Source organism: Lepisosteus oculatus, chromosome 15 (assembly GCF_040954835.1).
Source record: "Lepisosteus oculatus isolate fLepOcu1 chromosome 15, fLepOcu1.hap2, whole genome shotgun sequence".
NCBI classification, from domain to species: domain Eukaryota; kingdom Metazoa; phylum Chordata; class Actinopteri; order Semionotiformes; family Lepisosteidae; genus Lepisosteus; species Lepisosteus oculatus.
This window is the reverse complement of record NC_090710.1, coordinates 19,587,900-19,612,302: the sequence shown is the minus strand read 5'-3', so window position 1 is coordinate 19,612,302 and position 24,403 is coordinate 19,587,900. Positions and strand designations below refer to the sequence as shown.

The 24,403-nt window shown below is 36.3% G+C and overlaps 1 protein-coding gene across 5 annotated transcripts in view; it reads right to left on the bottom strand.

Annotated features, from left to right (window-relative positions):
* The window catches only part of LOC102687382 (rho GTPase-activating protein 6), a 160,415-nt gene that overhangs the window by 64,372 nt on the left and 71,640 nt on the right, over window positions 1-24,403 (bottom strand). For 2 of the 5 annotated variants that reach the window (XM_015363963.2, XM_015363960.2), the window contains exon 1: window positions 8,975-9,331. The exons of the other annotated variants lie outside the window; for them this stretch is intronic. Coding sequence is in view for 1 of the 2 variants with exons in the window: in XM_015363960.2 (XP_015219446.2) it covers window positions 8,975-9,037 (63 nt within the window). In the remaining variant the exon portion in view is untranslated. Of the gene's footprint in view, window positions 1-8,974; window positions 9,332-24,403 lie in introns of those variants that run through there. 5 annotated transcript variants of the gene reach the window in all.

The following is a 24,403-nucleotide window of genomic DNA, read 5'->3' as shown; positions in this document are numbered from 1 at the left end:
CCCAGAAAGATCAGATTGGAGCTAAATATTTGAACCTTGTTAAGAGAGCTTGCTGTGCTATGATTTTTAGGGAAGTCTGATTTCCCGTCTAAAGAATCCCCAGGCTAAAAACGACCTCTTTTTTGTCAGTGGGTGCATCTTTTGAGTAGGTTAATAGGTTCCCATTCATTTTGTGACATGTGGATTTGCAGAAAAGTTAACTCCAGGTTGTATTCTGTTTGGTTTAGAAGGTAGCTTTCTCTTATTCTGGCCTTTCTAGGCATTTTATAAGTTTGAATACTTGCTAAGAGTCACAGTTTTTTTTCCTGGGTGATTAGAACATTAGGCCTCTGGGACACCTTATTGAATGTTTGTACATAGTGTAATTTACATGTTGTGCGTTGTTTAGTGTGTGTATTGTTATTATAAATAAATATTTTCATATTTAAATCTTTAACCAAGTGTGCCTGAATTATTACTCTTTTCACCTAAGCTATCCCACAGAATAAAGACTACATGTGCCTCTAACTAGTGTATACCAGCTACAAATCTTTACATTTTGGGGGTCATGATTATTTAATTTAAGTATTGATTAATCCGCTCTGTCATTTCCTGTTGTTCTTTTCGTAATCACCTATTTGTAAAAATACATTGTTTAAGGGTATTCAGTAAACAGTAAACACCCCAAAAATGATAACATTCCACATACTGTGATGTCACAATATGAATATTCAGCTATCTTTCCAAGACAATGAATACAGCTTTAGGTTGAAAAGAAAAAAATGGCTAATAAATTAGACCAATTTGTAGAAACATTACAGACGTCTAGTTCTGAATATCTGCCTGATGCTGCTTTAGTAATTTTTACTTTTACTTTATTAAAGGTGCAACAAATATAGCAGGAAAACAGCAATTTTCTGTTAAACAAATCACAGGAAATAAAAACAATTTACGGAAAAGTATTCCCTGAATATTCCTCTTGAATGTCTTGTCAATAGATTGCTTGGCTCTTTTTTTAAGCCTCTTCTGTAGTTTCAACCAAATTATTCTGTTATCTTAAACAAATAAAATCAGTATGCAGTTTGTTCATAGTGTATTGAAGGAAGAATGTTAACATTTGTTAAGAGATTACAACAATTATACTGCAGAGAATTGACAATAAAACCAGCCACTGTTTTGACAAATAAAATTAACCAATAATAACATGTAGAAGGTACTTGTAGGACACCTTTTAAAACAAAATAAAGTTTACTGCTCTTCCACGTTGTGTACATGTCATGATTTCTTTGCTTGTTAATTATGAAATAATTTTGAAAGATGTAAAAGACTTTCTAATTAATATTAGACAATGTGTGTTAAAGATTGTGGTCCACTTATTTTGATGTTTTTTCCAGAAGTATTTAGATGTTGCAATGTTGTACAATCCCAGAAGATCAAAATGATCCATAAGTGAAGGAAACATTACTCAGATTTTAAGACATCTATCATTAATCATTTCACTTGACTTCTTAATAGCAGTGTTTTCTGGTTCAGCACATAAACAAGTTTACCTTTTCCTTTACCATGTGAAGAGAAAAATGTGTGGAGAGCCCTCCAGGTAACGAGAAGCTCTTGAGGATCAGAGGTGAGGAGCAAAGGGCTTGTGGTGCTTTGACATATTACAGACCTGTCAGAGGTGACTTCTGGGAGTAAGCATAAATTACACAACTCAAAGCCTTAAATTCCACAGTACCCTTTGGAAGAAGTCTTATCAAGATAAGGATGGGGCCTCTGACAAAACCCGCTGTATAAAGAACTGGAAACACTGCATCCTAATTCAAGACAGGAAATACACTTCAAATGTCTAATAGTGCTCAGAAAGTCATCCTGCATGAAGTACCTAATACTGTGATCTCACACCCCTCCACACTGAACTGTGCTCAAAACCCACTGTGCCAAAGAAGCAGCCTCCGTTACAGTGCTTTTGTAATCCATAAAAAAGCCGAACTTTTTATGACAGCCATTTAACACTTTTTTTAGTAAAGGATTTCTTTACATTTCGTATTGGTTTCATCCATTCTAAACAATGAAACATCAGTGCACTAGAAATGAGTTGACGGCTTTTAGGTTTTAATACCTATTTTAGAGTCTGATATGAAAATAAAATGGAAACATATATCTGCCACATTAAAAATTATCTCAAATTTCCATGCTAGTTTTCCATACACTACCAACATTTTGGTTTTCATTTAAAGTGTACAGAGAGAACATGGAAACAAAGGTAAGATCTTTCTTTGCAAATAATGTGAAGTTCTGTCTTCTAAGAGGCACTTTCTTTAGAAGCTTACTTAATATCAGTACACATTGCAAGGCATGTTGAATTCCAGTTGGCAAATGAAGAGCAAACACAGTTCTTAAACCATTTATAAACGTAGGGAGGACTGAGACTGCAAAGGTTTGAAGAGCTTTAGTACTGCAGGACTACTGGAACTGACCGCTTCAGTCAACTTTGGAAATGCCTATAAGCACCCCTTCCTTAAGTACATATCACAGCATTTTCACTTTGCAGTAATAACACAGAAGTACACACAGCTGACACTTGGGACTAAATGGTACGTTTTTTATACAGGTTTCTTTTATTTCTGCTTCCTTGCTGACTCTGCGATTTGCGAGAAGAAAACTTGAACCTACAGCAGTTAACTGTTGTGGACAGAGCAATACAACATAGGCAAGGAAAAGTTTTAAGATCTTCATACTGCTCCAGCTTCAACCCTTAGCATGAAATATTTTCTTTTTTAGGAAAAGAGGGGGTAATGATTATTAGTGCTCAGCCTTTCATTTTTTTAAGAGTAAATCCAAATATTCTGTTTGTTACAAGGTTTTTGGATTGGTGCTGGGTAATACTCAATGGACTTAAACCACTAAACTAGTTTCACTTTTGGCCAAAGGGAATCTACTAGAAAGCTGACCAGAGGAGCTTTCATTTGCAGACTGTGCAGTTTTGAAAAACAAAAATCAATCACAAGACTACCTTGTTTACAAGTACTGCATACATTACATATGTGTGTACAGTATGTAAGATGGTACAATATGTTTATTTTGGAGATGTTTTCAACTCTTCGATTGGCATAACCTAAAATAGGTTCAGAAATACTGTACAAGATGTGTTCTTTTGCAAATATTTATCTGGAAAGGCTGACAGAGTTATGTTCCCTCTTAGCAGACACATCAAGGGAGTCTGAGTGCTGACTAAACTTAAAGGCTGAACAAAGAAGAAATATTTGCTGAGGGAGGGCAAAGCATCTTCTAAAAGCAAACATCCTTGGTAATGATATGGTGTGTGTTAAACAGGTGCTCCTCTGGTTAACATTTCAAAATGTTTCAATGAGCTTTACTGACTGAATTTAACTGGGCTGCAAGCACTAATCCCTGTTTTGCTCTTTCAGAAAAAGAATCGAAAGAATCTTTAACGTGTCTGCACAGGAACTGAAATAGAGCTGTCTTGTGGATGGACAGGTCAACTGCACTTTCTCCAGGGGGCTGGGAAATGTGTATTATTCCAAATATTTAGGTACTGTCAACAGTCACCAGCGCAAGTAAGAACTGAAAGTGATCCTTTCAAAACATGTGTGGTTATTCAAGGAGTTTAGTCTGTGACTGTGCTGCGTTAGCAGCATCAAGGTAACAGCTTGTTCTACGGATCTGGCATTGGGGTACAGTTTGTGTGTCAATTCTGTCAGGGGTGAAGTCAGGCAGCTTCCATGCTCTGGCAAATTCTTCATTGCACAGCTTGACAACAAGGAGAAAAGAAGTAAAGAGTCCAAACTGTTAAAAACAGACAGCCGTGACTCGGAAAAATCCCGTCACACGGATGCGTGTGGTCTTTCTGATGGACTTCAAAGAAAAAAAGAAAAGAAAAGATTAGATTGTGAATGAAAAAAAATATTGTTTTTACACAGCGTTTAAGTTGGATAATGAGCAAAGACTTTTGAACTTTATCTGACTTACATGGCTCAGTAAAAAAAAAAACCTGTATGCCAAAACAACTTAAAAAATAAAATGAAACCCTTTTCAGAGAATGTTTCAAGCATTGTTCTTCTAGTTTCCTCCCCTTTCTGTTTAAGTGTGGAGTGCAATGTGTCTGAAACTTCTACTGAAGTACTGTACTTTGAGGCTTTCAGATATTAGAATGACAGTGCTGGTATGTTACTGCGTCAGCAGTGGCAGAGGTTTGGTACACACAACCACGTGGATGTATAATTCCCTACTCCAATGACCCCAAATTATTGAACTGAGTCATGCTGGAATCATTTCCCGATTTACCAGCTTTATGATCCTAAACAGGTTTTACACTAATACACCATTGGTATTTTCAAATGAATGCTAGACAATCCTATATTCCTCCACTTAAACAATTACAGACAGTAAATAAGAGACTTAAACTAAGTTCTATGTTCGACTGGATATTTCCAACCTGCATTCAAGTAGTTTGTACAGAACCCATAACGAGGTATGAACACAATTTGCAACACCTTACAAATTTCACTCAGTATATTTAAATTACAGCCCACTACTTTAGATCAATATTGACAAAAGGCTTGGAAATTAAGATATTCTGATAGCACCCTAAAATCCTGGCGAAAAAAAAGAACTAAGTTTGAGAAAGTGAAATTCTGTGTAGAATGAACAAGTGTCTTTTACTTTTCATGAATTATACATGTCTAATTTCCATTTTATTTCTGTACCGAAAGGAATGAAAACTGCAGCAAACTAGTAGCATGTGTGGTGTTGTTAATACCTATAAAGTAAATGTCTCTTTACGTCTCACTGCAACTGCTCCTGTAGTGCACTGGGAGAACCAGGGTGGGCAGAAAAGCTCCTCTGATGTCCCCATCCACCTCTTCAATGCAATGAGAGAACTGCACAAAGCCTAACAGGCAGGTTATAGCAGAGGCACGTCCCTCACTAGAGGAACTACAAGCCCCGCAGGCAGTCTGGGAACCACTGGAGTCCCTGTTTCATGGCAGGCGATTAATCCCACAGAAGCTGGCCGTGACGCTCTCCAGCTTCTGACACGACCCAGGCTTGAACCCGCGACGTCGGGACCAAACCCGCGCTTGGAATCAACGCCTATACTGGCTTGAACAGCTGGGGGCCTCCGAAACACATGGATTTCCTAAGATCAGTCTAATTAGCTGAAGCTAATGTCACTCCGACAGCACATCAAAAAATAGTGGCATCTGCCTGTGCCGGGGGCAATCATTTTCTCTTTTATCTTCAAAGAGGGTAAAAAGAACTTCATGATTTGAATTACCATCATTATTTTAATATCTAACCAATGTGTTCCTCTTTGGAGCTTCTTACAGTGAACAGAATACAATTTCCATTAGGTCCTTTAGTAGATCATGACACCTAAATTTGTTAGTACTGTAGCTTCCACGCTCTAGTTTGATTTCTGAAACAGCTAACAGCACTATCCAGAAACACAGGATGACAGCACCGACCAAATAAAATGGCAGAATCAAGAAGGCCCGATGCATGAAAAAAACTGTTATGTGGTTTCCGAAATCTGGCAGACGTTCAATGCAAATGTGTTTGATGGTGCACTTCAGAGCAGGTGTTTCCACCTTACTGATACAGCTATTAGAAACCTGTTCTGTTCCGAAAGTGCTTTAATCTCATGAAAGACACATGGCCTAAATAAAACAATTAAATTGTGTAAAAATACATAAACCAATCAGTGTTAAATTTGCCCTCTCTAATTTGCACTCATCTTGCAAGTTATTAAATATAAAAGCAATCAATCAGTAGTGAATACAGTATAGTATCAAAAGTGAAGGGGTAATATGTATTACATGGGCTTAGTGTAATGGTGGGGGGAGTACATTTACAGGGTTCTAGTGTACTGTGGAATCCTGTGGGAGTGGCAGAAAATTAATACTGTCTGTATGATGTCTGTTATTGTTTACTTGCAATGCTTCAATGCTTTGTAACTTTCTACTCTATACATGCAAAACACAGTTCCTTTGATGCAAGACTAAAATTCTGAAACATAAGAGAATAAAGTATTATTGTATCATATATTTTGGGATTTGGTAGCAGGAACTATTGAGCTACTGTACAGTACATTTGTGGTCTTTGTTCAAGCTAGTGGAAGACTTGCAACATTTTTTGTACAACAACTCCTTCTCGAGTGGTCTCTGAACAGTCTATACTGTATAAACTGTATATTGGAGGCAAAAAAAACATAATCCCACTGAACTCAAACATGAACTTAGACTTCTTAAAAGAACTTGATCTGCAGTAGTTTGAGAATCTAATGCATTGACCTTCAGAAAGGTTGCCTACGGTATTTGTCACAACAACCAATCCCTAAATCAGCGTCTATGATTCTTGGAAACAAAAATAAAGCTTTTCAATTTCTTCTTCTCCTAATGGTAGAGAATATATTGGGGGGAAATGATTTATAAAAAAGTAATAAACATGAAGAATGTTACATCATAGGCAACCATCAACAAGCTTAAATAGTGAAGGCACAACCCTTAAATTTCATTTTTCCGATACTTATGTTATGTTCTCACATTAGGGCTGCAAAGAAAAAGTCCCTTAAGTTAATTTGCTGAAAGAGTATTTTTTCCCATGTGAAAAATCAGATCTGCCCACAACAGGCTCTCCTTATCTTTAAATCCTTCCCATATCTAATAGTACCTAAATGTGGGTCTTGTTGTATCAAAATCCAGCATTGTAAGAAAAAACAAGCATGTACAGTGTGTGGTCAGGAAGCAATGAGAAAGAAATATTAGCAAAAGTATTTTATAAGACCTCTCCTCAATATGTGCCACAATGTAAAGTAAATATATTTCTTCAACATCACATGGAATCCTGTTTTCATATTTTCCTATCACAAAAAACACTTTACTTAAGTGCGCACTGAGATTAAACAAACACAGCAGACCACACATGCACAAAGAGCAAAGAGCATGCACAAATTGCAAAACAATTGGTAATGTACAATCCTTATCATGAGACTGTATGTACAGATTTGCAAGCAAGGGTTTCCAAGCATTATGGATTTACCAAATGAATACACATCTACTGATGCAAAATGTTGACATTAATATACAATTTTATATGAATGCTGTTCTTATTGAACAGAATGTCATATTTTGACACTAATATTTTGTCAACTTCTTACCCAAATAGTATATTAAAAGCATTCTGACTCATAATGTCAAAAATGCCTAACAAGAGAATGAGTCCAAATTACCTCAGTAGTGTAGAGGGGGGCACAGGGCTGTTGCTTCCAGAGTTTAAACCCTGATTGGGACGTTACTATTGTACCCTTGAGCAGGGTACTGTACTTCACTCAGATTGCGTCAGTACATGTACTTCTGTAAAACGGTCTCTGGGTCATGATTATAACAAATTGAGAATTTGTTCTCACTTGACTTACCTAGTAAAATAAGGGAATACCAAAAAAAAGATGTTCTACCTTCACACCTCCAGAACCACAACATGAAAGAATTGCAAAAACCAACACAATACAATAAACCAAATTGAACGCAACAAGCAGTTACAATTCATGACTAGGAATGCAATACACACTTAAACTATTTGTAATAATGGAGTATAGTAAAAGATTATAGTTACCTTTGTTTGCCAGTACTTAATTGCCAAGTCAGAAGCTGGTTGTGGTTGCAAGGTGTGTTTTTAAATAACACTCCATAGATATACTCTGAGCAGTGTCTTGGTTTGGATAACTCTAAGGAAGATGTAACGCAGCCAGAGAGGAATTAAGTCCAACTAGCTGCCACAGTGTCACCAAATGAATAGTTGAGGCTGCTCTGAAATTGAAGACACCTGTTCTGCATTACAGATGAGTTATTGGGTTATGGTGAACTATAAAACTATTTGCATGCGTTCCCAGTCTGCGTCATGTACCCACACAACGGGTCGCTGTAGTATTTGTGGGCTTTGAACCGAAAGGTTGCTTTGACTTTAAAATCCCTTTTGTTGTCTGTGCCATGGCACATGAAATGGCAATGAAAATATGAAACAGGCTCACCATCGGGTCAGAATGATAAAAAAGAGCTATGCTTCCAGACCAGGGCAAGGAAGTCACAAGTACTCCAATGCAAATGTATAGTACATGCACTGTCAGTGTAGCTTCCTATTTATTTTTGTTATACAATACTCTGTAACTCTTTTAAATTTGTCAACTTCCGATGGTTTTTCATCATACCGCTTCTACCAACTATAGAATGAACACGGATGCAGTATTAACTACTGCACAGCTTTAATATTTTATCGTTATCGTTCTAGCCATATATTCTACTTTTATTTAACTACAACCATCTCCATTTATTATTAAGACAGTTTTATCCTATTACACAATTGTAAACGTACAGTATACCCGGCCTAAGTGGTGGCCAAATTGCTTAAAGCTTATGTTCCGTCGCTAGCTAAGATTTCAGCAACAAGCTCTGTACCACCCTGTGATTCACCTCTGCCACAGCCGCTGCTTGCATCAGCACGCAGATATAGTAGTATTGGTTAAGACAATAGTACAGTAGCAGCTACACTACACAATATGTCAAAATTGAGTTCAGGAAAGAAGTACTGTACTTCGCACGCCCTGTAACGTTACTCAGAGTGGACCGTGGTTTTTCGTTAAAACTAAAGTGCATCAAACATAATCATTATGATGTGATTGAAATTACAGAAATTATTTCTAATGAGAAGAAAATGCAAGGTAACTTTATTTGCCTTATACTGTATATCGCGGCAGCACTGGAGAGCAATAGACCTCATTAACTGCCTCATCAAACCTTCAAACCTACAGTAGCACCTCAGCATAGTTAAGAAATGCAACTTCCAGTTACAGACTTTTCAAAACGACATGAAAATCTACGAGCAACCTCCATTTTCGAAAAAAAAACTTAATTATTAATATGGTCATAATAAAAACAAAACCTGCATGATGATTTGTTTCTTCAAAAAGAATCAAAATACTTACAAGGTATGAAATGTGTCTGTCGAAGAATACGGAGTCTCCCATGTCTTCAGTAAATATCCACATAGAACTACCAAATGGTGAAGCAAAGAGAAGAAATTCAATGAACTCCTAAAAATGTACGCAAAACGTATTCAAATCTTTAATGCATAATAATGGCAATATTATACTAATGATGTTTTTTTAAATCCATATAAAGAATCCCCAGCTCGCTCTAAAGCATCATGCCTAAGTCACGATCACTGGTGAAGGGTGCATTATTCATTCCAACAAATACAAAATAATAAATACATTTTAAAGTACTGAGCCTCACAAAAAGCCAGTCTAACTACATCTGTACTCGCACAATACAGTACTTGATCACCAATGCTTTCTGTTGACCGTAGCAGAGGAAGACAGTTTATGATAAGCAAAGGCGGGGCACCTCTAGGGGGGTTCTCGGCTATCGACGGGACCATGCGATGTTCATGGAAAAAAAAGGTTCTCTGAACTAAAGTCGAAATACTTCTTAAATAACTTTAAGGAACACTGTATTGCATTTCATTATAGAGTGTGTGATTTTACCACGTGTCTAACACAGGGTCTCAAACGCAACTGCAGAGTGTCTAGTGTACAGGTTTGATTCCAACCTAGTCAATTAAACAATTAACCTGATTATTTTCTTAGATATATTTAAGATTTTTCTGAAAATCATTCCACGGGTTATTTACTCAGAACATTCATTCCGTTAAAACCAGTTACCCGCGAAACACTTTGCAACCAGATTATAAATATTACAGTTATGCAGCTGGTTAAATAATGTAACTGAAAATAATTTCAGCCTACAGTTGTGCATTAAACAAAGTCTGCAAAACTATTGTATACTGTAAGAAACATACAGTAAGGTGTTTTTATGACATTAAGGTAAAATGAATTTCTTGATAAAATGTGTTATTATTCCAGTGTTTAAATATCAAAGCAAATTGCCTTCTTTAAAAACCTACAGCACATCAAACCAGATTGTAAATTCTTTATTTAAATGTTTTAATTGCATAAAGGGAAAAGTTTCTACAGAATCTAGTTAGATTGTCTTATCTCCAAATAAAAGCATAACAACGCAACCAATGTCAAGAACATCATGAAACAAATTGAAAAGAATAGCATATGATGAATATACTAAACTGTTTAACTTAAAATGAGTTATAAATGACAGCACTGTTTTTTGTCAGTACTTGTCTTACTCTGTTTCTCATAAAAATATATTATAAATCTGTCTGATGTGCATATCTTTGTAAAGGAGCTCTTAGAGAAGCCACCAACATTAATATTTCTTCTTTCACAAATAATAAAACATTATTTTCACATTAGGGACTTTTTTTTGTCTGTAGCTGTAAAGTCTACAAGACCTTTCTCTATTTGCTTGGGATTTAAAAAAAAAGGCTAAAACCCCAAGACAGCAATGTCAAAGGCATGAACATTAACAGGCCTTAAAGGCATTAACAGATCTACTGTACATACAACACAGAAAGCATAAACAGCAAGTCCCTGCAGAATTCAACCTTGTTTGCTAGATAGAGCAAACTTCTGTGAAACTAATTTTAAGAGCACAATAAACTTGAGATAGTAACTTGCTTTCTAATACACAATCACTTTTTAGCTACAAAATCACTGACTTTGCTTCTTGAAGAATATGAAATGAAAAGGTTGATATTCTCCTTTGTCAAACATGTCTGCTAAAAGTTTGTTTTGTCAAGGGTAGAAGTGTGTGCTCTCTGCGAGGGATAGATACCAGAGCTGGAATATTATTGGACATTAACAGTGACACCTTTGTTTGGTGAGTATTCAGCTTTTGTAATGAAAATAAATTCCATTTGACGCTAAAAACAAATGTGATGAACTCATTTGCCATTGTTCAGAACCGCCTTCCTCCAGCTACAATTTTAAACACATAAATTAAATAAACATAATATATGAGTAGATAGACTCATGGGGCAGTATAGAGTGAAACTGAATCTTTATACTGTTCAAGTTAAAGATAATCTGTTATGGTTATTTCAGTGACAGAATATCTTTAACTTGAACAGTATAAAGATTCAGTTTCACTCTATACTGCCCCATGAGTCTATCTACTCTTTTACATAAATGTCACTAGGAACCAGAGATGAAAGCTACTGTAGGTTGATCATGTCCCAGGATGAGACATGAACTATCCATTATTATATAACAACTAGAGCAGTAGAATGGGAAAAGGCAAAGATCTAAGAGAATTTAGAAACTGTGATTATGGGTACAGGCCAAACAATTGCTTAAACGGTCTTGCTGGAAGGCTGCTCAAAGACCATCAGTCATCATCATGTATTAATAACAACACAATCCAGGGTGAATTTCAGTGAAGCATTCATCTTCACAGTATCCTGTCAACTCCCCTGTAGAAATGGCAGGCAGCAGTGAGATATTAATGACTGAAACCCCTCAATATAATTCCATATAATACATTGTGATAAGTGGATAATGTGGACAGGCACAGGTCACACAAAAGAAGCAAAGCCACATACAGAACGTTGGCTCAGATAACTTCATACGCTACATACAGTACAAGTGAATGCTCACAGCTAGTGCAGACTGGTTCACAGAAAGCATGTGATGATGCAGTATGTGTTACACAAACAGGCATCACAAAGGACCCACAGAATGCTTTCTGCAAGCACAATAATTACTAGTAAGTGGGCTCCATGTACTGTAGCTCTTTATTCTATTGCAAAAAATAGAATAAAAAGGTTTACGTAGTTATGTTCGTTAACAATAAGCTAACATTTGCTGAGAGGTAACTAAAGCTTAAGTGGCACTAAAAACACACACACACAAGTATGCCAGGTTTGGTGACATCATGCTTTCTACATTCTGAAAATTAGAAAAGCTTAGTAAAGAAATTAAAATCAGCTGGGGTGCAGTGAGGCACCCTTTAAAAAAGAGGAATTTGTGGAAAAAAACATCTGAAACCGAAGAGGATGTAGAACTAGGGCTAGAGAAGACACATTGTTGAGCAATGAAGAGAACGTTTTCCTGCCAGATTTCTGAAAGGAACAAAACACATGACTCAACATACAAAGACTAACTTTCATCTGGAAAGCCAACTTTTTTTGCTGTTTACCAATATGCAACAGCATTTGCATTTAGTTCTTCAGATAATCAATAACATTCATAAATCATTAACGTTTTAACAATAATAATTATATCTGAAAGTGTTTCCTATCATAGGAAAAGGTATAGGACCGGGGCGCTTATACAGAATGAAAATGTGCAGATATTCTTTGCCCCAAGCTTTTAATACTGGACTTTTAACACATTTTTCTCATTAATTTATGTTCTTTGGCTAGACGTAGATGATGCTTCTACCAGATGAAACCTTTTCTCCTGAAAAAAATCAACAATATTTATAGTTTCTACTATTTTATCTCCAGGATACAAACAGTATAAGGTTATTATATATTCAATTTGAGCTTTTTTAAAAGTTGCCTTTGTAATCAAGCAATGTGTTTTAGAATTTAAATAACCAATAATTAAAAGAAGATCTAAAAATACATTTTTTGATTGCAACGTTATATCATATGATAGGAGTGATATGGAAATTGTTTAGGCATTTGTATAGATGCAGTAAAAAGTGCAACATCTGCCAATTTATTTGAGTAATATACAGTTTAATTGGTCAATCCATTGGTACATTTCTGTGTTAGAGATGAAAAACTATTACTTTAATAAGATGTTCTTATCTGAAGTTGGCTGTTTGTAATCCAATATGTTGTAAATCCTGGAAATTCAGCACAGATGTAAAGGAACAATCTGATGAAACCCCTTTTTATTTATGGTACCCATCTTCTTGCGTATTTTGAAGACCAAAGGCTTTTCTTTGAATCTGTAAATCAAATGTTCCTTAGACATTCACACATTTCTCTCCTACCAAATTCTGTACGGCCTAGACATGAAATATGCTGTGAACGTCTTTAGGTTTATAACAGGACAAACACTACAACTTCTGGACACGCGTGCAATCTTGCAAAAAGCTGACGGATAAATGTTTGAATCTTGAATTTTTTTTTACCGAACATGAAACGAAGAGGCATTTCATTTTAGTTTTAAATATGACGTATTGAATTTTAAGGAGGAGGAGGTGGGATCCGTTTTTGGCTCCAATGTTTGCAAACCGTTAACCGAAGGGCTGGGGTACAGCCCGATGATAAAATGAGGATATCACAGGATCTGCCTCCCTAGGATCTCCACACTCCGGTTATCTGGGTTTGTTTTTCACACTTTATCAAGATGGCTTCAGGTTCACATGCTGTAAACTGATAGGATTTTAAGTTGTGGAGAAATATCTTATGAAAATGTTGCCAATGAGGGACCTTATTTCATTCTTCATTCATGTTTCAAACATAATAGCACGTCACCATGCTCAAACCTTAGAGATAAATGAAACTTTCTAGTTGCTGCTAACCCATGTGAATAAATTCCTTAATTTTTCCATTCATTTTCTTATTTCCCTTTTACTCCTGCTGCACTTTCTCTCCACAGTCTCCAGCACTTTTAGCATCCTATTGCATAACCCAGCTCCCCATCCACCTCCCCTACCTCAGCTCAGTACTACTGTACATCACACACAATGAGTTTGGGCAAAACTTTCAAATCAAAAATCAAATCAAATCAAAGTTTATTTATCAAATGCACAACAATACAGCGTGCAGCAGTAGTTTCTGGCAATGAAATGTCTTTATTAATGCATTACAAAAATCAACAAAAAATAAAGAAATAGACAAGGACGAATGGGAGCTCACAGGGCGGCACCCTACACTGTGGGCGCCATCTTACTCTTTCTTTCTTTCATGTCAACATAATTATCATTATCCGTCCCTTCAGGAATCGCAATCACCGATGTTACTGAGACATTTCGCAACAAAGGCCAGAAGATACGAGATGACAGATAGAGCAAATGATCACCTAAGAGATATAAGGAGGTGTCACAATCTGCACAAACTCCAAACGATTATCAGTGTACAGTCACCTCCAAAATTATTGGCGTCATTGATAAAGACGAGAAAAAAGGTAGTAGAAAATAAACACTGGTAATGAGCTGCAGTGCATTGTAATTTTGCAACATGAGGAATACACACCCAGCTGTCTAATTTCTAACTGCTTTAAACAAAACAGGGTCATGGGGGAGCCAGAGCCCATCCCAACATGCAACGGGCACAAGATGGGACACACCCCAAATGCCAGTCAATCGAAGGGCACACATACTGTACATGCATACAGTACATTCCCACCAGGGCTTATATTCCCATGGGCCAATTGACCTACTAGTATGTCTTTGAACTGTGATCATCTCACACTCACACAAAACACAGGGAGGACATCCAAACTCCACATAAAAGGCGCTCTAGGAACTGCACCCCAAGGACCCAGTGCCGAGGGGCAACAATGGTAACCACTGCGCCAGTGTGCTGGCCTCAACTGGACACCATCCATCTGATAATTTAACTTGTTTAATTCAGTGATGCATGATTTACTGTAGTCTGTAGTCATCTCTCTCCTCACAGCATGTGCTCTTTTTATTTCTTTAATACTCAGATCAGGGATATTCCCTCAGCAATGAGAATACTTTTGTCCCTGACATGGGTGACAAATCACAGATAATCCACACTCCGACAAGCATGGCTCATTGCCAGAATGGGGCCTCATTTTGTTCCAAGTGGTTGCAATGGCATTATATACTGGCTGATGCTCTCCCTCATCAAATGAGAAGTCACTGATGAGCTGGTGTTCTGCTTCATGCTCTGAGTACATTTCAGTGAACATTATTTCCTGAAAAGGAACAAGTAATAGGTTTATTCCATGCTGAAAAAAAGAAGAAAGAGAACACAACGTTTCGGCCGTGGAGCCTTCTTCAGGTTATTTCCTGAAGGTGAATTGCTGGATATGCATGATTTTTTTTCCAGGAAAGTGATTAGAGTTTCTTAGGAAGTGCAGAGAAAACAAAAACAAACATTTGTAGCGGCCTTGAATTGTATTCATGAGTAATCTAATAGGATTCAATGAAATCTACTTACACTGTATATTTTAAAAGGTGTTCAACCATTTAAAAGTACAAGTACATTAGAGTAGAACAGCCTTGTTCGGAGATTTTCATACTACTATCTTATTTTGCTAAAAAAAGATTTTGTTTTTGCAGTTCAGAATTTTTTAACCAAAGTGCCGTTTCACTCATACATTCTAATGATAGCATCTTACATTTCATAAGACACGTACCCATTAATAAACATAACTAATATTTAATGGTGAATTTTGATTTCAAACTTTTTTAAATTGTGGACCGTAATCTGGGATCAACAATCTATAGTACATACATGCTCATATGATCATTAATATAATCGGTTGTCCGTTTTTTTAAGTTTTAAATCAATTAATAATAATTAACATGTGAAAACATGTAATCTCTGAAGAAATTGACTTTAAAAGATCATCATAAAAATTCAGCAAACAGTAACTGATAAATGCTCACTAAACAAAAGCTCACTCCACCAGAGAAAATATATTTGTACAATTTTATTACCTAATTATGATTCAAAATTTGCCAATATCAAAATGTCACTGTTTTTCAAGATGAAAGAAAAAAACAAGATCTAACAATATTATACCTTCAGTTTTTTTCAATGACATCTCTAATTAATTGTTTTAAATCATATGTATATAACTCATCATGTTTCCAACTCTTCTACAGTCATGACAAACAATTTTTCAGTTGTTCGCATATTAGTAAAAATAAACTAGATATCTATGCTCTAGTTGGCTCGAAACTCATGTCTTTAAATAACCACATCATAAATCAGCAAGACACAGGAAAGCTGAGCAAATACGTCAACAAAATAGCAAAACAAAGGCCCATTTAGAGTTTAATGATGTTTGGGACCACCTCTGAAGAAAACAAAGTTCTAAATTAAGCAGATATTTTATCACACGTCAGGGCATCTATTGTATTCACTATTGCTGTTGCACAAGCTTAAGCTATTTCAAAAGTAATCATATGAATCTGCAATGCCCTATTAACAAAAACAAAGGGCATCGCCAAATGAGACAATATTTGGTACAATACAGTGGAAAATATATAACATACTTAAAAAAGCTGTGAAGTTATATGAAATCATAAAAAGAAATTACATGAGTCATTATTCATGTCACAGTTTTTTGGAGGGAAGTACAATTACTTTGAAAAACCTATGTAGTTTAGTCTATTGATGCTTAAACATTTTGGTGTTAAAATAAGCCTTTCCATACATACGACAGTGTTAAATAATGTTAACACTATACTTTGGCAGATTCAGACAGTAAATTGATAGAAGCAGTTTCCTAATTCCCAGCAGGCAGATATTACTATAATTAAGATGAATATACATCCTCTTATTAATTTTGTTAGCTCAATCCTTCCATTTCCTCCTCCATCTCTGTACTGGTCTCAATTGCACTCTGTTATTAATACACTTTCTGTGAAAAGGAAAACAAAAGTGTCAAATCTCTGGCGTTCCATCGGAATAAATCCTCAGACAGACAATCACTGTCAAAGTCTAACTTTATTTTTGGTCTTTTTTGTTGTGGCTGGTTATGATTTGATGTGATGCTAATGCTTCCGTTTCATGGTGGTGAAAAACAAAAAAAATGTAGACTTGCAGATAACAAGAATTCATTAACTATTTCACTTAATTTTTTCTTAAGTGGTCACAGTGTGATGTCCGGTGAAAGAACATGCTAAAATCAAGTGCCTTCGGGAATCAACAAGCTCCTTTTTAAAACTATGCAGATGAGGCAATGATTTTTAGAGAGAGTCTCCTTCTCTCTTAGGGAAAAAAAACCTTGTTCTCCAGTGATTTCCTTGTTAAACTTGGGCTCATCTCTAGATTGACCTAACCAAGGGGAGCGGATCTGCCTGTTGATTAGACGTCCTGCTGGTAAGAAGATGTTTGCCCAGTCCTGTTGGCCCCCACATGTGCTTCTCTGATATCAGAGGCTAGTTTTCCTTTGTTGATGTCATACATACAGTATGGAGCTTTCTATTGTGCAGCAATAGAACCAGGGGCCAGGGAAGAGGCTGTTCAGATCTGTAGAATGGCAGAAGATGCTATCCCAAACTTATTAAATTGACCCACCCCTGGGTGTGACGACTGCTGAGAACTAGATCCCTTGTTATCATATTGCTTAAATGGAAGTACAAGGAGGAGGAGTGTCTTGTTTCTTGAAATGGCTTTTGGGACACTAGGGGAACATGAGATTCTTATGAGATGAATGTTACTGTTCTGTATTGTTTATTCTATAAATAAATGAAGAAAAGCATCCTCTGGAATCAAGTGTTTGTAAGGAATCCCCAATGAAGAGATGTGCAGATCCTATGCAGACCCAGGAGTAAGTACTGTAGATGTCGAGACAGGCGTACAATCCGAAACGTCAGGCGAGATTGTGGTCGAAAGGCGAAAGGTAGTTCTAAATCCAGGTAGTACTGATCGAGGTGAACAATCCGAATCGAATGGCGAGGTTCAAGGTCGAGAGGCGAAGGGGAGTTCAGTATCCAGAGTAAGCGAGGTTCAGAAAACGCGAGGTAGAGCTCTCTATGAGAAGGTTCAATACCGAGCAGCGGGAAGCGGGTCTGGATGGTTTAAATAACGCTGCATGCTGATTAGTTCTCTTATGGGTTGATCTCCGCTGGCTGGCGGTCGTGACAGTGTTCCTTTCTTTTAGCTTTCATTGTGCTTTTTACACCTTACCAATCTACTAAAAATGTTCCCTGCATTAGTTAAAATATGAATTCTTTCTGTCAAATTTGGTTATAGGACTTCAACTAGAATTCAAACTAGATTTTTTTCCCTCTGCCCCTGTGTAATTATACAACAAGGCACAAAAACATCAGACATTGAACAGGGGATCAGCCAGCTAAGACAACCATGAGGAGCTCAGGTTGTTGGTCTGATCCCTGTAGCTATCAAAGATGAACAATCAGTCCTCCTTCCAGTTCTCTGCCTCTCTTATTAGTTGTGTATAGAAAAGTTGACTTGACAAGTGGAGATGTTGTGTGCACAGTCTTCACCTTTGTCATGCACAAAGGCTGCTGAAATGAACAGAGTTCGTTAATAATGATAGAATGAAAAGAAAAATAATTTAAACTTTTGCACCCCATGTACAGTACTTAAAACCACAAACGAATCAAAGTTAATTGTTTGGAAATTAGGCCTCTCTAAGCTTATGTGAAAAAAACAATCTCTTAATAGTAAAACGCACCGGTAACATTCAAGTTCTTCTAATTATTATATTGATCAGGTTTGTTTTCATCTGTTTTAATACATTGAAGATACACAAAGAAGGCACACAGATACACCAATATTAAGAAATGTACTGTACAGTATATACAGTATATACTCTGTTTTTAATACAGTACATACTCTGTCTAAAAATAAAAAATATTAATATTGTCTTGAATTTGGATTTTATACTTTTGCTTAATAATGAAATCACTTTTATTGTAGTCACCATACATATTGTTTGTATGTCATTTACAAACGGTGATTTTTAGCCTTTGTTTGGACTGTACTTAGAACAAACTCTAATCATATTCAAATCATAATACTCAAAAATGGTGTTCATGAAAAAACAGTGGAAAGCCCAGACAGATACAGTATGTGAGCTTTGTGTACTTGTGCAATAATCCACAGGAGTTTAGCATTTAGTCTGCAGTTTTTAAGTAACAGTGAACTGCAGACAGCTAATGCAAACGTTTACAAAGACTGTTTTGTTTTTTGTCCAGCTAAAGATATACAGACATTTTTTAGCTTTCAAATATGCTGAATATAAACAACAATCAACTCACCCCTAGTAAAATGTTTTCTAGAGAAGGAACACATGCTCCTAATGTGAATTAACTTGTAAATGCACTGATAATCACTTGTTAATAAGAAACAGCAATCTAACGTGGCACGCTCACAGCAAACCTCTAAACAAATAAAATACTATGTGTGAGATTGTTTTAAGAAATGTGCATAAAAATATATTTTAAAGCAAAAAGTATGTTTTTTTCTATTGAGTAAAACGGTACAAGCATAAGCAATGGCAGTCTGAAATAGCAACAAGTAAAAAATAGTACATAAAACTCAGAACCATCTTTGGTAGTCAACTGTAGAAGTCTATTTTTTCCTGGGCTGTTTTTCTCTTTTGCTGCATTTAAGGCACACACCCTTGTCTTTATTGGTAACACAGCAGAGTAAAAAGGGATTGAAACCAAAGAACAGATGAAGATGGGGATATTAACGATTTTGTTGCAGAAGTGCAGTAAGCACTCTTTCAAGTGACCTCACTGCTGGGGAATGCAGCTTAAATCTTCCCCAAGGGGAATTGGACAACACAAGTTTATTATTACAGTACTTAGCTGACATCTCAAGGAGACTTAACCATCTTTTCAGGAAATGCTTACAGACGAAAGCTGGGGATGTGAGGTCAGGTAAGAAGTATGCTCACCACATGACATACTGCTTCTACACAAAGACTTTCAATCACATCCTTCACCATAAGTACACCATCATACAGACAAGCTGTACACAACTGCTGTGCCTCCAGAGCCAACTGTCAATAGCGAAGTGCTTCACTGGAGTAGAAACTGTGGCTGACATTCCCAGCCAGTCTTTACTGCACAAAGTAAATATGAATACTTACTGACTTCATCTGTTTCATATTCTCATATACTGTATATATCAATCAGAAATACTTTTTTTTTTTACCAAGGTGAAGAATACTGTGGAAACTATGATTACAATACATTCTAAACTCTAGAAACTATTAGGATACTAATCTATTAGAAAATTCTATTAGAAATGATTAGTATATTCTTAACTATAATAATTACATATAATTATAATAATTATTATTATAATAATTATAATAATAATGGTAGACAGAGGAAATCTGGATTAAAAGCCTATGGCCTAAAGAATGTGTCAGTAATGTAGAATGTTTTTTCTTTGCTTTTACCAGTCTGGTAAAGTTATCTTAAGCAGCCAGTTTGTTTGTCAGTATCACCAATGCATTTGCAAGGTCTACAGTATGTTACTGTCTATAAAAGGCTCTCTCTTAAAATATTCTTGACTTCAACATACATTTGAACATTCCTGTTTTTCAATTATAGCATCATGTGACGTATAAACCTTGAATAGTCAAATACATGTTCAATATAACCTTAGGAAGTAAACAAAACAATTAAAATTCATATCTATTTGATTGTTGTGTGTACTGTATAATGTCATCCAAAAGCATTCAGACCTTTGAAAGATGCATACACATTTTTTAAACTTAATTAAAAACATGGATGCCCAAATCGAAGGCCGAGACATGTTACAGTGGATGTCAGCAAAAGCCAAACACACAAAAAATGAAATCTATAGATTTCATAAGTATTCAGACCTCCATGAACTGAACACTTGGTGGAAGCACCTTTGACAGCAATTACCTCCACAAGCTTGTACCACCTTTCACATATTCTCAATAGGATTCAAATCAGGATTTTCACTGGGATACTCAAGGACACTTTCACATTCATCTTCTCAAGCCATTCCAGTGCAGCTTCTGCTTTGTGCTTTGGATCACTGTCCCGCTGAAAGGTATTTTGTTGTCCTGGTTTTAGGTCTGAAACAGATTTTCCTTTAAGATTTGCCAATATTTTGCTCCATCTAATTTTCCGATCAGTCTTGTCAAGCTTCCCAGTCACTCATGATGAGAAACAGAACTGTAACTTAATGTCGCCACCATCTTCCTTTGTGCTGACTGAGTGATGCACTATGTTGGTTTTTTGTCAGATGTAACACTTCGCATTTCGATCAAAAAGTTCCAGTTTTTCTTTGCCTGACCACAAAACCTTTGCCACATGTGTGCAGTATCACTTAGGTGCTTTTTTTTGTGATGTTTCTTTTTTCAGTTTTTTGTTTCAGTTTTTTTTTTTTAGTTCCAATACAAGCCCCCTTTGTGAAGTGACTCAGATATTGTTAACCTGTGGATATTCTCTTTCATCTCAGCCAGTGAATTCTGGAGCTCTCTCAAAGTCACAATTACATCCCTAACCAGATTCCTCCTTGGCTAGCTGCTGAGTTTGGAGGGACAGCCTGATCAAAACAGTGTCATGCTTTAATCTGATGGCCTTCTACAACTATTTCCCAGAGCTGTTTTGGAAACATCTTGGTCTTCACACTTGAATCTTTGCTTTAAATTTACTACTTGACTGAGGGACTTTACAGAAACAGGTGAATATATGAGAATACTGCTATTGTACATACAGGTAGACAGAGGCCACTCAGCAAATTGTATGGCTTGTTAAGGTAATTACAATATATGCACCTACTGTAAATTAATTTAAGTTTGGCATACTGTAATAAAGGGCTGGTATACTACTGTATACTCATGCAATGATGACATTTCTGTGTTTCATTCATATTAATTGTCTATTTATGTCTGTTTTCTTTTTAGTTTTTTTTCTGCTTTGATTGCATGTAGTAGGTTACATTGCATGTTATACATAAAACAAATATTAATTGCTACTTCAAAGTGTCACAACTTCAATCTGTAACGCAATAAAATGTGAAAGCTGTGCAGTTTTGCAAATGAATACTTTAGAACACTGAACATTTAATAAATACTGATTATAGGGCAGTGCAATTGTCCCCTCTAAAAATCCTATTACTGTATATGTTCTAGAGCACATTTATTGGGTGGTACTGACATTATCAAGACACATCAGAAAAATGTAACATTCCTTAATTTCAAAGGGCTCACTCACAACTCAATTTTATTTTTATAGCTTCAGTACTTATAAATTCACAGCCTTTTGCTTCATGAAAATTTATATATAATAGCACTCAGTCAATGATTTACTACATGGGATAGTAATTACTTACTGTACATGGGCCTTTTACTATAGCATGAAATCATGCATACATTATAAAAAAAACAATGTTTACATTGCAAGGAACATTTTCACTGTTTGGAGTACAACTTAAAATTAAAGCCTAGACAAGCAAAGATTCCAATTTTGAAATCTGAGCCGCTGGGTTTGCTGAAATTACGGTTAAATTCCAATTAAAGTGAGGCACAACATTTGTGATTTTGACCAAGTTAGTGTCATATCTGTGAAGAGGGGGCATAGTTTTTGAACGGTAGGCTGTGGGAGTCTGGAACAAGCTATCCAACCATGCTGTTGATGGTGAAGCTCCCACTTCTTTCATGAATCGGAAGGATGAGACCCTTGGATTAATTAGCTGCTCGCATGCCAATGAGCTACAGTACATCCAGCAGTCTGAATGACCTCCTCGTGTTTCTAGCCTTTTTTCTGTTCTTATTTGAATTACAGGGTATGCCTTCCTTTATTTCTTCTATCCCAGGAAAGATAAAACCAGACCTGGCCTGAAAAAAAAATAATTTTTGAGGTATGACCCTATGTCTTCAGTGAAGGCTCTGCCTTCAGAGCATGCACTTAACCACTCATACACTTATTAGAAAGCAGCCCATTCATAGCAAAGAGTAAGTGAACCAAACAGCTAATGACAGATAAGCTAGATTGTTTGAACTATTAAGTGATGACATGTTACTGTTTTTAAATTAATCTACTGTATGTGGATTGGTTCTGACAATTTAATTCTTATAGACTTGTCTTTTATGCCCCTGTCACGTTTGCCTCAAAAGTCACCCCAGAACACACCTCTACAAAACTCAGAACAATCATTCATGCCGAAATACAACATTTACATTTATTATATGTAAACAGGAGTTTGTGTAAGTAAATTGAAGCTAAATTCTTAATTATTTCATGCATAAAACTAAATCTTTGATGTAGCATTTATATTTCATTCCAGTCATTGTGATGAATTTTGTATACAGTATAACTTTATTGAAGCACATTGGAGTTCTATTTCAAATATTTAGAAACATCTTTCATAGTCCTTATCAGACCTCATCAAATCTAGTCTCCACTTTTCCAGAAAGCATTCCTTGAAGTCTGCTGATCCTGCTCAGTGGCCCTTTTACTCCTGACTGGAATATACTTTGATGTCCGACATGAAAACAAAACAGTATGATCTAGCACTACTGAAGCTGGAAATGTTTTGGTTTTTACCCATCGAAACATCAACGTGCCATTTTCCACAGACGCCTTCTTACAGTCTGGGTTTTACATATTCTGCACCAAATTTAGATGGGAAAAAAAGAGCTAGATAAGAAGTCAGCATTTATAGAGTTACTGTATGTAGCAGTAAGGACTTGATCATCATATCCCATGTTTAACACCTAATGAAGAAAAAAACATTTTTTCCTGCCCTCCCACATAACAGCCCATATTTTCGTGTCCTGACCTGCATCCTTCAGTCAACAGGAAAGGCTCATTTGATGACATATTCAATTGTGTGATGTGTGCAGCTTTCAAAAGCATGAGAGAGGTCACCCATGGGCAGCAGCAACGATTGAACCTCTCCGCATCAAAAACAAGTATAATTCTGCTGTATGTATTTAAGAACGTGTACTGCACTTTTTACCATAATAAGCCATACGGACACCACAACAAAGCAGTAGTAGTAGAGGGTGTGCCGATATTCAGTTTTGACAACAGAGAGTGCAAAGGAAAGTGAAGTTTGTCTGAACATTCCAACACATTTTAGCTGCAAATGTTTCAGCAAAATGTACTGTAGTTAAAACGAGCACGTCAAAACATTTCCAAAATAACCACAACATATGACCGAATTAAAGAATTTGATGCAGATGTTCAGGAAAACATTGGAATACACTACCACTACCAGATACCAGATGTATATAAATATATCCTATTTAAATTCATAAATGTATACTGTTAATCACATGCAAAAACGTTATTTTTATTTTCCGCCATCACAATTTCCCTTTAGGTAAATGATTCCATATTAAGTGGATTTAAAGAAGTAGGACAACAGAATAAAGTAAGCTAATGCTCTCACTAATATCCAACACACCCCCAATACCAACTCTTGATCGATCTTTGGCCGTGAAGATAATTTGGGGCAGTGCAACAAATCAGGCTGCAGTACTACGAAAATATCTTGATGCTGCACTGAATTTTGACGTTCAGTTTGAACTAATTGCACCTCATCACCTCATTTTCCAATCACGTCCCATTCCTTTACCATTTCAATCCTCATATTCCACATTCCCATGCTCGGTATTGGACTTGCTTGTCAGCTTGCCACTAGCTAAGCTTTCTCTCACCGCATGCTTCTCTTTCTCTCGGCTCTCTGGATTCCTTACCCATCGCCTAGTATTTCCAGATTTCGCCTTTCGGATAGTGTTTATCGGATTACGTCGCATTTTGAAGGATCTTCACCCCCATAGAGTCTAATTCGCTTTTCATCTTAACGCTGC